Source organism: Nerophis lumbriciformis, linkage group LG02 (assembly GCF_033978685.3).
Source record: "Nerophis lumbriciformis linkage group LG02, RoL_Nlum_v2.1, whole genome shotgun sequence".
In the NCBI taxonomy this organism is placed as follows: Eukaryota; Metazoa; Chordata; class Actinopteri; order Syngnathiformes; family Syngnathidae; genus Nerophis; species Nerophis lumbriciformis.
This window is the reverse complement of record NC_084549.2, coordinates 55,356,143-55,371,952: the sequence shown is the minus strand read 5'-3', so window position 1 is coordinate 55,371,952 and position 15,810 is coordinate 55,356,143. Positions and strand designations below refer to the sequence as shown.

General features: G+C 35.7%; 1 protein-coding gene across 8 annotated transcripts in view; it reads left to right on the top strand.

The window, feature by feature from the left end:
• ddx51 (DEAD (Asp-Glu-Ala-Asp) box polypeptide 51) overlaps nucleotides 1–15,810 on the top strand; it is a 40,315-nt gene that overhangs the window by 387 nt on the left and 24,118 nt on the right. For 4 of the 8 annotated variants that reach the window (XM_072916593.1, XM_061964938.2, XM_061964962.2 and 1 more), the window contains exons 2-11: nucleotides 1,122–1,450; nucleotides 1,747–1,800; nucleotides 2,185–2,238; nucleotides 2,563–2,616; nucleotides 2,923–3,063; nucleotides 4,082–4,222; nucleotides 5,202–5,336; nucleotides 5,707–5,760; nucleotides 9,474–9,614; nucleotides 11,504–11,644. In XM_072916593.1, the coding sequence (XP_072772694.1) occupies nucleotides 1,122–1,450; nucleotides 1,747–1,800; nucleotides 2,185–2,238; nucleotides 2,563–2,616; nucleotides 2,923–3,063; nucleotides 4,082–4,222; nucleotides 5,202–5,336; nucleotides 5,707–5,760; nucleotides 9,474–9,614; nucleotides 11,504–11,644 (1,244 nt within the window). The remainder of the gene's footprint in view (nucleotides 1–1,121; nucleotides 1,451–1,746; nucleotides 1,801–2,184; nucleotides 2,239–2,562; nucleotides 2,617–2,922; nucleotides 3,064–4,081; nucleotides 4,223–5,201; nucleotides 5,337–5,706; nucleotides 5,761–9,473; nucleotides 9,615–11,503; nucleotides 11,645–15,810) is intronic. The other 4 variants (XM_061964972.2, XM_061964954.2, XM_061964951.2 and 1 more) reach the window with 4 other exon arrangements.

The following is a 15,810-nucleotide window of genomic DNA, read 5'->3' as shown; positions in this document are numbered from 1 at the left end:
CATTGCCTGTTACCTAACCAACTGTAGCATTGACTGGGAGGATGTCAGAATATGATGCATGTGTTATTTACACTTTACTGACATACTTTTAGTCTGAACTTGCGTTTTTGTTTCTGGCTTTTCAGGTGGAATGTGTTTCTTTTGTCATGGTCTTTATCCGGTCCTTTACTAACTTCTGAATTAGTCTCATTTAAAGTTAAAGTAGTCACACACACACACTAGGTGTGGTGAAATTACCCTCTGTGTACAGCTCTGGTAATGGGTACATTCGCACCCACCTGCACAAATGTACTTCAAAATGTAACAATCAAAATAAATATAATAATAATGTATAATATGCATTAGTTTGACCATTTAAAATCAACGATAATAAAAAGTAGATGATTGGAAATAGCATAAAAATGCCCCAAAAACTTGGAAAAACGCGATTCACAGCGTTACTTTTTGGTATAACCATCATGAGCTTTCTGTTCAGGTATATTTATTTTATATTTTGATAAATCATCGTATTTATGTATTACTAAATTTAAATAGGTATTGATCAATCTTTAAGCTGTGTGTATTTGATTTCAGTTTGCTTTTGACATCCTTTTTAGAACTGTGTTGCTCTCATGGTGGCGTAACCAAACTAGATTTCATTTAATGATCTTATTTTGAATATTTATTCCCTTTTTTACATTTAGTATATTTAAATATTCATTTATAAACATTGAATACATTTCAAATATCAATAAAATGCAATTGCCTTCATCTTATAGGGTAATGTTTAGTTACCCCAAGTCATGAGTGTAACTAGCTTCATCACTTTGACTTGTAATAGCTCTAATTCTGGTGGTGTTTTATGCTTTTTTATATGTACTATACATATAATACAATAAAGTCCCATATACAATTATGTTTCTAGCAATACTTTAATTTTGCCTTTGAAAGTAACACTCCAATGTCCATTAGTGGAGTTGTACACCTCTGCATTTGACCCATCCCCTTGTTCCACCCCCTGGTAGGTGAGGGCAGCAGTGATCAGAAGCGCTGTCCGCGCTCGGGAATCAATTCATCAGTCAAATTAGTCTCAATCTTGCCCAAAAATAAGTATTAACAATATTTCTTCATTATTCACATAGGTATCTTGGAGATGATGAGGACGGGATTACTTCAGATGAGGACGGGATTAATTCCAAGGAGGCCCGCTCCCAGAAGTTACTCGCCAAACTGAATCAGAAGGCGAAAAAGAAGCAGAAGTGTTTACCAGACCAGACACCGCAGCTTTCTGACAAAAATGAAGGGAGTGTTGATCGTCCAGAGACTAAAAAGGCTGATGACAGCAGACAAGAAACCCTCAGACCTAAAAAACGGAAATCAGACGCTGTAATAAGTAATTCAGAACATGAGGATAAAAAGAAAAAAAAGAAGAAGATAAAAGATGGAAATGAAAAGCAGAATTTTCCATCAGGTATGTTTGATTTTCATGTGTTTCATCAATGTTATTTTTTGCTTGTTTTTGTTTACATGTTCTTAGTGAAATAACATGTTTGAGACCTGCAATATATTGAATATATACATCTTCACAATTACATTTGTTTTACTGGTACTTAAAACGATTTCTGTTGTCATTAACTTTTTTTTTTACCTTCTAACTTGAATTAAGCCCAACTGTAAACTGAGTCCATATTATTGTTAATTGTATTATTGTTTTAATTTTTAATACATGTTCTTACTACGCTCACATTCTGCATATGTCAATTTCAGGAAGTGCAGTTAATAGCCCTTCAGATGGAAATGAAAAGCAGAATTTTCCGTCGGGTATGTTTGATTTTTATGTTTCGTTCTTTAAATACCAGAATTTCTTGTTTTTGTTTACATGTTTTGTAGTGAAATAACATGTTTGAGACCTGCAATGTATTGAATGTATACATTTTCACAATGAATGTATACATTTTCACAATGCAGCTGAGATAGGCGCCAGCACCCCCCGCCACCCCAAAAGGGACAAGCGGTAGACAATGGACGGATGGCTGGACATTTGTTTTACTTTAAACAATTTCTGTTGTCATTAACGTTTTTTACCTTCTAATTTGATTTAAGCCCAGCTGTAAACTGAGTCCATATTATTGTTAATTGTATTATTGTTTTAATCTTAATACATGTTCTTACTACTCTATGACATTCTGCATTCTGCATTTTCAGGAAGAGCAGTTATTAGCCCTTCAAAGGGAAATGAAAAGCAGAATTGTCCGTCAGGTATGTTTGATTTTTATGTGTTTCATTCTTTAAATACCAGAATTTCCTTCGAAATCAATGTTATTCTTAGCTTGTTTTTGTTTACATGTTCGTAGTTAAATGACATGTTTGAAACCTGCAATATATTGATTATATACATCTTCACAATTACAATTGTTTTACCGGTACTTAAAACGATTTCTGTTGTCATTAACTTTTTTTTTACCTTCAAACTTGAATTAAGCCCAACTGTAAACTGAGTCCATATTATTGTTAATTGTATTATTGTTTTAATTTGTATATATAGTTTACTACTCTATGATAATTTACGTATGTCAATTTCAGGAAGTGCAGTTAATAGCCCTTCAGATAAAAATGAAAAGCAGAATTATAAGTCAGGTATGTTTACTTTTGTGTTTCATTCTTTAAAATGTCAGAATTTCCTTCAAAATCGATATTTTTTTTTGCTTGTTTTTGTGTACATGTTTGTAGTGAAATAATATGAATATATTGAAAATATACCTTTTTTCACAATTACATTTGTTTTACTTTAAACAATTTATTTTGTCATTAACGTTTTTTTACCTTCTAAGTTAAATTTAGCCCAGTTGTAAACTGAGTCCATATTATTGTTAATTGTATTATTGTTTTAATCTTAATACATGTTCTTACTACTCTATCACATTCTGCATATGTAATTTTCAGGAAGAGCAGTTAAAAGCCCTTCAGATGCTCCTGTCACTGTAAAAGAGACGAAAGATGAAAAGACAGAATATCAAATCCAAAAAGCGGACAAAAAGAAGACTTCTGTTCCATCTGGAAATGAAAAGCACAATTGTCCGTCAGGTATGTTTTGATTTTTAAGTGTTTCATTCTTTAAATACCAGAATTTCCTTTGAGGTCGATAATGTGTGAACTAAATTGTTATGTTGACATATCTTTATAGCTGTGACTTAACCAGCTCTAAATTTTTATTTTTGCTTATTTTATTGATCCATTTTTCTTTTCAATGTCATTTTAGATAGTTTTTCTGTATTTGTTTTCTTCTCTTTTATCCATTCAATATCCTCTATCAATATGGTTTGTGTTTATTAGACTATGTTTACACTACATAGGGTTTCCCCCAGCATGAAATCTGCATGGCTAAGGGCGTGGTCAATGAGGCGTCATCATTGCATTTGTTATTTTATATTAATGCTAAAAATAATTTCCATACATTTACAAACAAGTCTGTGTTGTTAGTAATTAGTATTGACATATTTTTGTTGTATTGCTTTGCTCTATTTTTATTATTGTTATTGTACAATGTAACAGGCTGTATACCAGTGGCAGCTGCTGGTCTTCTGCTGGGAAGCTATTTTTTAGCTACTCTTTAAACATGAGTACAGTCTTCAATCAAATATATAAACATGCTAGCTTTTACAAAAAAAAAAATACTTAAAAATGTATAAATATCTCCTTATCAACAGGAACAACTGAATGAAAGTTGAAAAATGCTTTGGCAGTGTTTTAGATTTTTAGATTTCTGATTCGTTCATTTGGTTCAAATAAAAAAAGGGATTCAACCCAAACAGGTCATCCGGTCATCATGCAGAAGCCCAATGACCCCTTGTTGATCACTCTTACTCATTCGCTCACCATCCGTGGGCAGGACGAAGTCGAGTATTTATCCAATGATTGCATAGTTTGGCTGCAGCACTGGGTTTACTTTAAACAATTTCTGTTGTCATTAATTTTCTTTTACCTTCTAAGTTTAATTTAGCCTAGCTGTAAACTGAGTCCATATTATTGTTAATTGTATTATTGTTTTAATCTTAATACATGTTCTTACTACTCTATGACATTCTGCATATGTAATTTTTAGGAAGAGCAGTTAAAAGCTCTTCAGATGCTCCTGTCACTGTAAAAGAGGCAAAAGATGAAAGGACCGAATACCAAATCCAAAAAGAGGACAAAAAGAAGACTTCTGTTCCATCTGGAAATGAAAAGCAGAATTGTCCGTCAAGTATGTTTTGATTTTTATGTGATTCATTCTTTAAATACCAGAATTTCCTTCGAAGTCGATAATGTGTGAACTACATTTTCATGTTGACATATCTTTATAGCTGTGACTTAACCAGCTCTAAATTTTACTTTTTGCTTAATTTATTGATCCATTTTTCTTTTCAATGTCAATGAAAATAGTTTTTCTGTATTTGTTTTCTTCTCTTTTATCCATTCAATATCCTCTATCAATATGGTTTGTGTTTTTTGCATAGGGTTTCCCCCAGCTTTAAAACTGCATGACTAGGGGCATTGTCAATGAGGCGTCATCATTGCATTTGTTATTATATATTAGTGCTAAAAATAATTTACATACATTTACAAACAAGTCTGTGTTTAATATTGACATATTTTTGTTGTATTGCTTTGCTGTATTTTCATTATTGTTATTGTACAATGTAACAGGCTGTATACCAGTGGCAGCTGCTGGTCTTCTGCTGGGAAGCTATTTTTTTTAGCTACTCTTTAAACATGAATACAGTATTAAATCAAATATATAAACATGCTAGCTTTTACAAAAAAAAAATTACTTAAATTATAAATATCCCCTTATCAACAAGAACAACTGAATGAAAGTTGTAAAATGCTTTGGCAGTGTTTTAGATTTTTAGATTTCGGATTCGTTCGTTTTGCTGTAAATTAAAAAAGGGATTCAATCCAAACAGTTCATCCGGTCATCATGCAGAAGCCCAATGACCCCCTTTCGATCACTCTTACTCACCGTCCGTGGGCAGGACGAAGTCGAGTATTTATTCAATGATTGTATAGTTTGGCTGCAGCACTGGGTTTACTTTAAACAATTTCTGTTGTCATTAATTTTTTTTCTAAGTTGAATTTAGCCCAACTGTAAACTGAGTCCATATTATTGTTAATTGTATTATTGTTTTAATCTTAATGCATGTTTTTACTACTCGATGACATTCTGCATATGTAATTTTCAGGAAGAGCAGACAAAAGCCCTTCAGATGTCACTGTAAAAGAGACAAAAGATAAGAGGACAGAATATCAAATCCAAAAAGAGGACAAAAAGAAGACTTCTGTTCCATCTGGAAATGAAAAGCAGAATTGTCCGTCAAGTATGTTTTGACTTTTATGTGTTTCATTCTTTAAATACCAGAATTTCCTTCGAAGTCGATAATGTGTGAACTAAATTATCATGTTGACATTTTTATAGCTCTAAATTTTCATTTTTGCTTAATTTATTGATCCATTTTTCTTTTCAATGTCATTTTAAATTGTTTTTCTGTATTTGTTTTCTCCTCTTTTATCCATTCAATATCCTCTTTCAATATGGTTTGTGTTTATTAGACTGTTTATTTATTTATTGTTAATTGTATAATTTTATTTTGTATCATTTTAATTTGTATAATTTTATTTTAATACTATTATTTCAATTCAATAATACATATTCTTAATACTCTGACATTCTGCATATGTCATTTTCAGGAAGTGCAGTTAATATCCCTTCAGATGGACATGAAAAGCAGAATTTTCCATCAGGTATGTTTGATTTTTATATGTTTCATTCTTTAAATACCAGAATTTCCTTCTAAATTGATGTGTGACTTAATTTTCATGTTGACATACTGTATCTTTCTAGCTGTAACTTAACCAGCTCTAATTTTTAAATTTTTGCTTATTTTATTAATCCCTTTTTCTTTTCTATGTCATTTTAAATACTTTTTCTGAATGTGTTTTCTCCTATTTTATCTAATCAATATCCTCTATCAACATGGTTTGTGTTTATTAGACGGCGTGGTCAATGTGACATCATCATATAATTTTCATAGTTGTTGATGAAGCATACATGAAAAATAATTTACATACATTTACAAACAAGTCTGTGTTGTTAGTAATTACTGTTGACATATTTTTGTTGTATTGTTTTGCTCTATTTTTATAAATGTAACACAGGCTGTATACCAGTGGCAGCTCCTGGTTTTTCAAATAGGGGAAGCTATTTTTCAGCTACTCTTTAAACATGAGTACAGTCTTCAATAACAGATAAAAGATATAAACATGCTAGCTTTTACAAAAACAACGCCACTTAAAGAATTATAAATATCTCCTTATAAACAAGAACAACGGAATGAAAGTTGAAACATTTTAGATTTCAAGATTGCTGATTCGTTAATTTTGCTGTCAATCAAAAAGGGATTCAACCCTTGCCATGTGATTTTTCCGTCTATAGTCGGAAATCCGTATTTTTTTCTCTGTAAAAATATAAAAAATATTGTACGTTTTTTTTAGTTTTTTCCAACCTACGTGTGTTAAATTCTTGATCAGTCTCTTTGCCATACCTGCCAACAACAACGGTTTTCCCGTAATGAGTACGTTTTTTGATAATCCAGTGATTAAAAACTACAATTTCCATTAAAAATTATTAAAATGGATGGATGGATGGAACTTAAAAATCTTCACGGGCAGGGGACATAATATACGGGAAACATCAATGATGATTGGTTGGTTAATGTAAAAGAAAATCCATGATTGTTTGGTTGGTTTATAATGATGAGTCACAATTGGTTAAGATTAGGGCAAAAACATTAGGGACAGGCCAATCAGAGGCAAGATAGGGCGGGTCACCAAACCAGGAAGAGAAATCACAACAGACGCGCACATCCCAAATGACGACGAGAGAGTCGTAGAAGAGAAGAGGGAATATTCAGGCGGGCAATTTATATTTGTAAAAAACTAGTGGAAGATGGCAGAGGGATTCTCTTCCTTAGATTTTTCTTTTAGCGATGGAGACGACATCCAGGAAACCCACAATGCGTCTACTTGGCCACATTTGGACAAATGTATGCGTCTGGATAGAACAATGCCCAACACATTCATTTTAGTTTACCACGTAAGCCCAAATCAAAACTGCTCTCGACATGGAAGACATGGAATACACATTTAAGAACACAGACATGTGATGACTTTTGCTACAGTATATAGCCTGTCTAAATGCGATCACTCTTATTAATTCGCTCACCCTCCCTGGGAGGGACAAAGTCGAGTATTTATCCAAGGATTGTCAAGTTAGGCTGCAGCAATGTGACGCTACAACGTCAATGAAAAAAAGTAACTGATTCTAAACAAAAGTCAAAAGCATTTTAAAGCATTTAGTCAATGAAATGCAAACACCAAAGAACATATTTTACTACTTTTTTTTATATATATTTTGGGGGAAGCTTAACTTCCCTTGCAACCTTTAGCAACCGCCACTGCTGTATATCTGGCATCACATGCTAGAACAATGCCGTGAGTAAGAGAAGTCGGCAAGTCAGATGCATAACTTCAGGACAAGGAATGGATCTAAGGGCTGGGTGGGTCTGGCTGGAGTGCAAAGCGGCGCTGTGCGCGTCTCACCGCTGCAGAGCCGCCGGAGCAAAGGTGCAGCAAAGCGGGCGCAGCATGTGCAGTTCAATAAAGTGAAATCAAAGGATGTGGACCAGATTCCGTAAATGCACAAGGAAGTCGCTACAACACAAGTAAACATGGACTACACAGATCAACATGTACATGCTTGCTTGTTTGTCCGTGTTGATAGGCTCAAGTTGCTCATTCTGTTTGAAGATGAAATATTCCCAAACAGGGACATTTGGCTTTGTAATCATCTTTTTTCCTCCTAACTTTTGTTACTTATCAGTGCTTCTCATGAGCGAGGAAATGTTGGTGTTCTCTGTATGTTTAAACTAGCAGTCCCACATACGCATGCCAAAACAAAGATTGTGGATGACTGGCCAGAGGCTTTACTCCGCTCATTTAGTTCGACTGTGAAATAAACGTGCTCAGGTGCTGAGAGCAATGTACTGTGAGACTTCTTGTATCCAGTTTGAAAGCCTGATAGAGACGAAGAAAAGAAACACACATAGACTGTTTAGTTTGACACTACTTTTCAGCCACCCATCTGCTGCACTAGTTGGTCTGCACAGGCTATGGGGAGAGGCACTTTCAAGCAGAGGAGTCGCTTAATATTTGACACGCCTAGCAGCAGAGAGGAGCTACCGCTAGCTGCTGTGCTAAGTTGCTAACAGAAGTGAACAACATAAACAGATGAGATTAGTGATACAGTCGTTACAAGGAGAGATGTACTTTCTCAAACAAAGTGATGTACGAGTACGGTAAATAAAGCTGCAGTCAATAGCCGATTGCAGTCAGTGACCACCAAAGCATTGCATCACTCTGGAGTTGAGAAGTTGGCACTGTAGCTGCCATATTCTTTAAAAAAAAGTTTGTTGTGTTGCGTCACTGTGCGTCAAAGAAGCCTACGTAAACACACAAGGAGCGGGGTTGAGCCAAAGAGAATGTCCTGTGCTACGCCTGTCAGGCGCAGAGAAGAGCAAATGGCTATAACAAAGGCACGTCAAAAGATATCGGTATGGCGGTATATCTCAAATATATATCTCTTATTAAAATATACCTGTAATACCGGTATACCCCTCAGCATTAGGACATGGGCATTACGTTTGTTTTAAGTTGCATTAAAAAGCACTATATTAGATTTGCTGAAACCTGCAAAAACCCTTTTGGAAACTTTTCTTGTGTTCAGAGAGTAGCTGAAAATGAGCTTCCCCTACATTAGTCCTTCTCAAATATTGCGATGCTTTTTAGCAATACTAGAATATGACGAAGCATATGCAGCACATGGATTCACTTGTAACTACAGTGGGAGAATAGGAAAGACCAGTGTGTTGTTTCCTTTCATGGTAATAAGCTTACACTGTTATGCAGAGTTAAAGTTATAATAATTATATTAATTTTTTTTTTTTACTATTTATCGTCACGGTGGAGAGAGGGGGGGCGCCAAATATTTTCTTCTTTCTGTGGAGGGGGCGCAATAGGGTATATTTGAGAAGCAGTGCCCTACATGAAAGACCAGCAGTCCACACTGTTGATTACATATGGTATGTAAGGTATAAAGTCAAGATATAGTTCCCTATCTTTGCCTGTTTGTCTTTTCTTCTTTCCACTTTTTTTTTCTAAATTATGCATGTTCGTAGTGAAATAACATGTTTGAGACCTGCAATATATTGAATGTATACGTTTTCACAATTGCATTGGTTTTACTTTAAACAATTTATGTTGTCATTAAATTGCTTTACATTTTAATTTTAATTTAGCCCAGCTGTGAACTGGGTCCATATTCTTGTTTATTGTATTATTGTTTTAATCTTAATACATGTTCTTACTACTTTATGACATTCTGCAAATGTAATTCTCAGGAAGAGCAGTTAAAAGCCCTTCAGATGCTCCTGTCACTGTAAAAGAGACAAAAGATGACAGGTCAGAATATCAAATCCAAAAAGAGGACAAAAAGAAGACTTCTGTTCCATCTGGAAATGAAAAGCAGAATTGTCCGTCAGGTATGTTTTGATTTTTATGTGATTCATTCTATAAATACCAGAATTTCCTTCGAAGTCGATAATGTGTAAACTACATTTTCATGTTGACATATCTTTATAGCTGTGACTTAACCAGTTCTAAATTTTCATTTACAAACAAGTCTGTGTTGTTAGTATTTAATATTGACATATTTTTGTTGTATTGCTTTGCACTATTTTTATTATTGGTATTGTACAATGTAACAGGCTGTATACCAGTGGCAGCTGCTGGTCTTCTGCTGGGAAGCTATTTTTTAGCTACTCTTTAAACACGAGTACAGTCTTCAATCAAATATATAAACATGCTAGCTTTTACAAAAAAAACTTTACTTAAAAAATTATAAATATCTCCATATCAACAGGAACAACTGAATGAAAGTTGAAAAATGCTTTGGCAGTGTTTTAGATTTTTAGATGGATGATTCGTTCATTTTGCTGTAAATAAAAAAAAGGGATTCAACCCAAACAGATCATCATGCAGAAGCCCAATGACCCCCTTTCGATCACTCTTACTCATCCGCTCACCATCCGTGGGCAGGACGAAGTCAAGTATTTATCCAATGATTGTATAGTTTGGCTGCAGCACTGGGATGCTACAACATCAATGAAAAAAAGTTGCGCCAACTGTCGCCAAAGGAGCTGATTCTGAACAAAATGTAAGCATTTTAACGCATTTAGCCAATGAAATGCAAACAGAAAAGAATATATTTGACCATTTTTTTTATATTTTGGGGGAAGCTGAACTTGCAATCTTTAGCAATCGCCACTGCTGTATATTTGGCATCACATGTTAGAACAGGGGCTGACCGCCCAAAAAGTTGCCAGCCCGAAAATACAAAAAGAAATCGGTCTGGAGTCGCAAAATATTAAAAGCCTTATATAAGTGTTATAATGAAGGCAACATATGATGTAAGTGTCGATTAGTTATAATAGCCTACTGTCAAAATGACTGTGCTTCAGGCTGACACAAATCTTAGTTGACAGAAATGTTGAAATGTAATATTTATTCTACACATTTTCACAACCTTGGAAATTGTTATTAAAACAGAGGCTTCACAGATGATGAGATAACTTCTGGAAATTACTGGCTTAGAATGGCCAATTGTATAGATTTGTGTGTCCAAGTTAAAGAAAACAAACTTCTTTTAATGGATTTATTACAATCTTTGCAAGCTGGTTAATGTTTGTTGTGGTCTATAACGGCACACAATATATCTTTTTCTGAAATATATCGGTATAACCGGTAATATTGGTATACCCCCCCCCCCAGACCTTGGACATGCAATAAAAGGCATTAAATTAGATTTGCTGAAACCTGCAAAAACCCTGTTGAAGACTTTCCTTTTGTTTAGAGAGTAGCTGAAAATGAGCTTCCCCTACATGAAAGACCAGCAGTCCACAGTGTTGATTACATCCATTACATATTGTATGTACATTATTAGGTTGACATAGCTCCATATCTTTGCTTGTTTGTCCTTTTCTACTTTCCACTTTTTTTCTATATTATGCACCCGATGGCTTCAGCTTTCTTTTTTCCATGTTTTGTTGGCCCAATTATCATCCTCACACCTCAACTAGCATTCAAGGCTAATTCAACTGATATTGACTCACATTTTCGCTTGTTTTTGGTCACATGTTGGTAGTACAATAACATGTTTGAGACCTGCAGTATATTGACTACCGGTATATACATTTGCACAACTACATTTGTTTTACTATAAACAATTCCTGTTGTCATTAACTTACTTTACCTTTTAACTTGAATTTAGCCCAGCTGTAAACTGGGTCCATATTCTTGTTAATTGTATTATTGTTTTAATCTTAATACATGTTCTTACTACTGTAAGACATTCTGCATATGTCCGTTTCAGGAAGAGCAGTTAAAAGCCCTTCAGATGCTCCTGTCACTGTAAAAGAGACAAAAGATGAAAGGACAGAATATCAAATCCAAAAAGAGGACAAAAAGAAGACTTCTGTTCCATCTGGAAATGAAAAGCAGAATTGTCCGTCAGGTATGTTTTGATTTTTATGTGTTTCATTCCTTAAATACCAGAATTTCCTCGAAGTCGATAATGTGTGAACTCAATTTTCATGTTGACATATCTTTATAGCTGTGACTTAACCAGCTCTAAATTTTTATTTTTGCTTATTTTATTGATCCATTTTTCTTTTCAATGTCAATGAAAATAATAATAATACCTGGGATTTATATAGCGCTTTTCTAAGTACCCAAAGTCGCTTTACATGTAGAACCCATCATTAATTCACACCTGGTGGTGGTAAGCTACTTTCATAGCCACAGCTGCCCTGGGGTAGACTGACGAAAGCGTGGCTGCAATTTGCGCCAACGGCCCCTCCGACCACCACCTATCATTCATCATTCAATTCACCGGTGTGAGTGGCACCGGGGGCAAAGGGTGAAGTGTCCCACCCAAGGACACAACGGCAGCGATTTTTTTGGATGGTAAGAGGCGGGGAGCGAACCTGCGACCCTCAGGTTTCTGGCACGGTTGCTCTACCCACTACGCCATGCCGCCCCCAAAAATAAAAATAGTTTTTCTGTATTTGTTTTCTCCTCTTTTATCCATTCAATATCCTCTATCAATAAGGTTTGTGTTTATTAAACTATGTTTACACGGCACAGGGTTTCCCCCACCTTGAAATTTACATGTGGTGGCGGGGTGGGGCTATGGGCGTGGTCAATGTGACATCATCATATAATTTGCATAATTTTGATGAAGCATAAATATTAATGATACAAATAATTTAAATACATTTACAAACAAGTGTGTTGTTCATAATTAGTATTGACATACAGTATTTATGTTGTATCATTTTGCTCTATTATTTATCATTGTTGTTATTGTACAATGTGACAGGGACAAGCGGTAGAAAATAGATGGATGGGTACACAGCCTGTACACCAGTGGCAGCTGCTGGTCTTTCAAAAAGGGGAAGCTATTTTTCGGCTACTCTTTAAACATGAGTACAATCTTCAATAACAGATAAAAGATATAAACATGCTAGCTTTTGCAAAGAAAACTTTACTTGTTAAAATAGAGATATTTATAATTTTTTTAAGAACAATGGAATGAAAGTTGAAAAATGCTTTGGCAGTGTTTTAGATTTCAAGATTTGCTGATTTGTTCTTTTTGCTGTCAATCAAAAAGGAATTAAACCCAGACAGGTCGTCCAATCATCATGCGGAAGCCCGGTGACCCCCTTTTGATCACTCTTACTCATTCGCTCACCGTCCGTGGGCGGGGCAAAGTCAAGTATTTATCCAATTATTGTAAAGTTTGGCTGCAGCACTGGGATGCTACAACATCAATGAAAAAAAGTTGCGCCAACTGTCTCCAAAGTAGCTGATTCTAAACAAAAGTTAAAAGCATTTTAACGCATCTAGCCAATGAAATGCAAACACAAAAAAACAGATTTTACCACTTTTTTTTATATTTTGGGGGAAGCTGAACTTCCCTTGCAATCTTTAGCAATTGCCACTGATGTATAGCTGGCATCACATGTTAGAACAGGGGTCGGCAACCCAAAATGTTAAGAGCCGCAAAAAATTAAAAGCCTTATATAAGTGTTTTAATGAAGGCAACACATGATGTAATTGTCTATATTAGCTATAATAGCCTACGAAATGACTGTGTCGCAAGCTGACGCAAATCTTTGCTGTCAGAAATGTTGAAATGTAATATTTACTCTACACAATTTTACAACCTTGGAAATCATTAGTACAACAGAAGGTGAGATAACTTCTGGAAATTACTGGCTTAGAATGGCCAAAGTTATAGATGTGTGTGTCCAAGTAAAAGGAATAGTTCTTCTTTTAATGGATTTATTCCAATCTTTGCAAGCTGGGTAACGTTAGCTGTGGTCTATAACGGCACACAATCAGAAATGCAGCCAATATGACATACAGATATGTCATGAGACACGCAAATAAAAATTAAATACACAGAGGACACCAGTTGAGGAATTTAAATGAGCTCAAATATACCTACAGAAATAAAGTTGATTTGATTTGATTTGATTAATGATGCAATATGTGCATACAGCTAGCCTAAATAGCATGTTAGCATTGATTAGCTTGCAGTCATGCACTGACTAAATATGCCTGATTAGCACTCCACACAAGTCAATAACATCAACAAAGCTTACCGTTGTGCATTAACGCACAGCACAAAATGTTTGGGGGACAAATTGAGACAAAGATAGAGTGGCATAAAACACGTCTTTCTGTGAAAAAGAAAAAGAAACTACGTTGAGTTCAAGGACCACCAAAATTAAGCCAAAACAGCGCTCGCCAAATACTCTCATCAGTGAAGCATGTTTGATATAAACTGTGGGACTTCTAACAAGGTTTGTCCTCCTACAAAAGCCACATTAAAGCAAAAAATATTTTTCCCTTTTTCCATTTCCATACATTTTTGAAAAAGCTCCAGGGATTCACTAGGGCGGCACTAAAGAACCGCTTGTGGCTTTAGTACCGCGGGTTGCCGACCACCGTGTTAGAACAATGCCGCGGGTAAGAGAAGTTGGCAAGTCTGAAGTGCAAAGCAGGGCTGTGCGTGTCCCGCTGCCCAAGCCGCCAGCCGCCGAGCGGGCGGAGCCTCGTCCTACCGCTAAGGCTGTAGACACTGGCGTGCGCCTTGCTTATTGTTGTTCAAGGTTTTTCAGTGGCCACATTTTCGCATCACTAGTCAATAGTGAATAGATAATATAGGCTATATATCCATTCATACGATATATTACTTTAATTTGTTTCCACGTTAAAAAAATCCTAATTATTAAGGTGTGGTTGCTTCAATTTAGCCGTGGCGCCGCGCCACGATCAGATACATATGATTGATTGATTGAGACTTTTATTAGTAGGTTGCACAGTGAAGTACATATTCCGTACAATTAACCACTAAATGGTAACACCCGAATAATTTTTCAACTTGTTTAAGTCGGGGTCCACTTAAATTGATTCATGATACAGATATATACTATCATATATACTATCATCATAATACAGTCATCACACAAGATAATCATCAGGGTGTATACATTGAATTATTTACAATTGGGGGTGTGGGGGGGGGGGGGGGGGGTTAGGTTTGGTTGTTATCATCAGTCATCAACAATTGAGAACAGAGAAATGGATATTGAAACAGTGTAGGTCTGACTTGGTAGGATATGTACAGCAAGTAGTGGACATAGAGAGAGAGAGATCAGAAGGCATAAGAATAGTATCTACATTTGATTATTAACAATCCGGGGAGGGTGTTAGTTTAGGGTTGAAGTTGCCTGCAAGCCCTGCACTGCTGGCCAAAGTGGACCAAATCAGATTTTTGCCAGCTAACTGTTTAGTTTACAAGTAAAATGCGATCTTATCAGACTCAAGTATAAACACACACAGTTTGATAAAGGACGTTGACCGGATTCCGTAAATGCACAAGGAAGTCGCTACAACACGAGTAAACATGGACAACACAGATCAGCATGTTTGTGGGTTTGTGCCTTGACGATTGCATAGAGGAAGTAGACAGATGATGGAAAACAACTGCCGGAGGAGGATGAAGAGATTAGTTTTTTCTGCGCACACGAATGACATAGCTCGACCAACATATGACGTAAAAGTCACATTGCTGTTTAAACTGCAGTCACATTTGAAAAGATCAGATTCCAAAGGTATTCGGACTACCTTCTGATGTGGCGCAAATCTGATGCGGAAATATCAGATCTGAAGCACTTTGGAGCATTTAGACTAACAAAGGGCGTCCAGCGTAAACCAAGCCTTCAGTTGGTGTGCATAAGTACAACAAAGTAAAAGACATCCCCTGCCCCCTTGACAAGACACAAAAGCGCATTCATTAATGCCACCCTGTGCACTTGTACAGGTACATAGTGCACACGCCAGAAACCGCCACTGGTTATATCGCATTAGCTGCCAATTAGGGCAGGACAATTAATGAAATGTTAATTACGATCACAATTTTTGGCTGACATGATAAAATTAATGTGCTGGTCGCAATTTTTATATTTATTTATTTAAAAAATAGGCTCCCCTGCATATAAAATATAACACTGTCACAGGCCGCGGCAGCAGTAAAGCTACAACGGCTCGTCTGAAGCCATGTGAAGTAAGATTGGGATTAATAACTAGAATTTCAATACTGATGAAAAT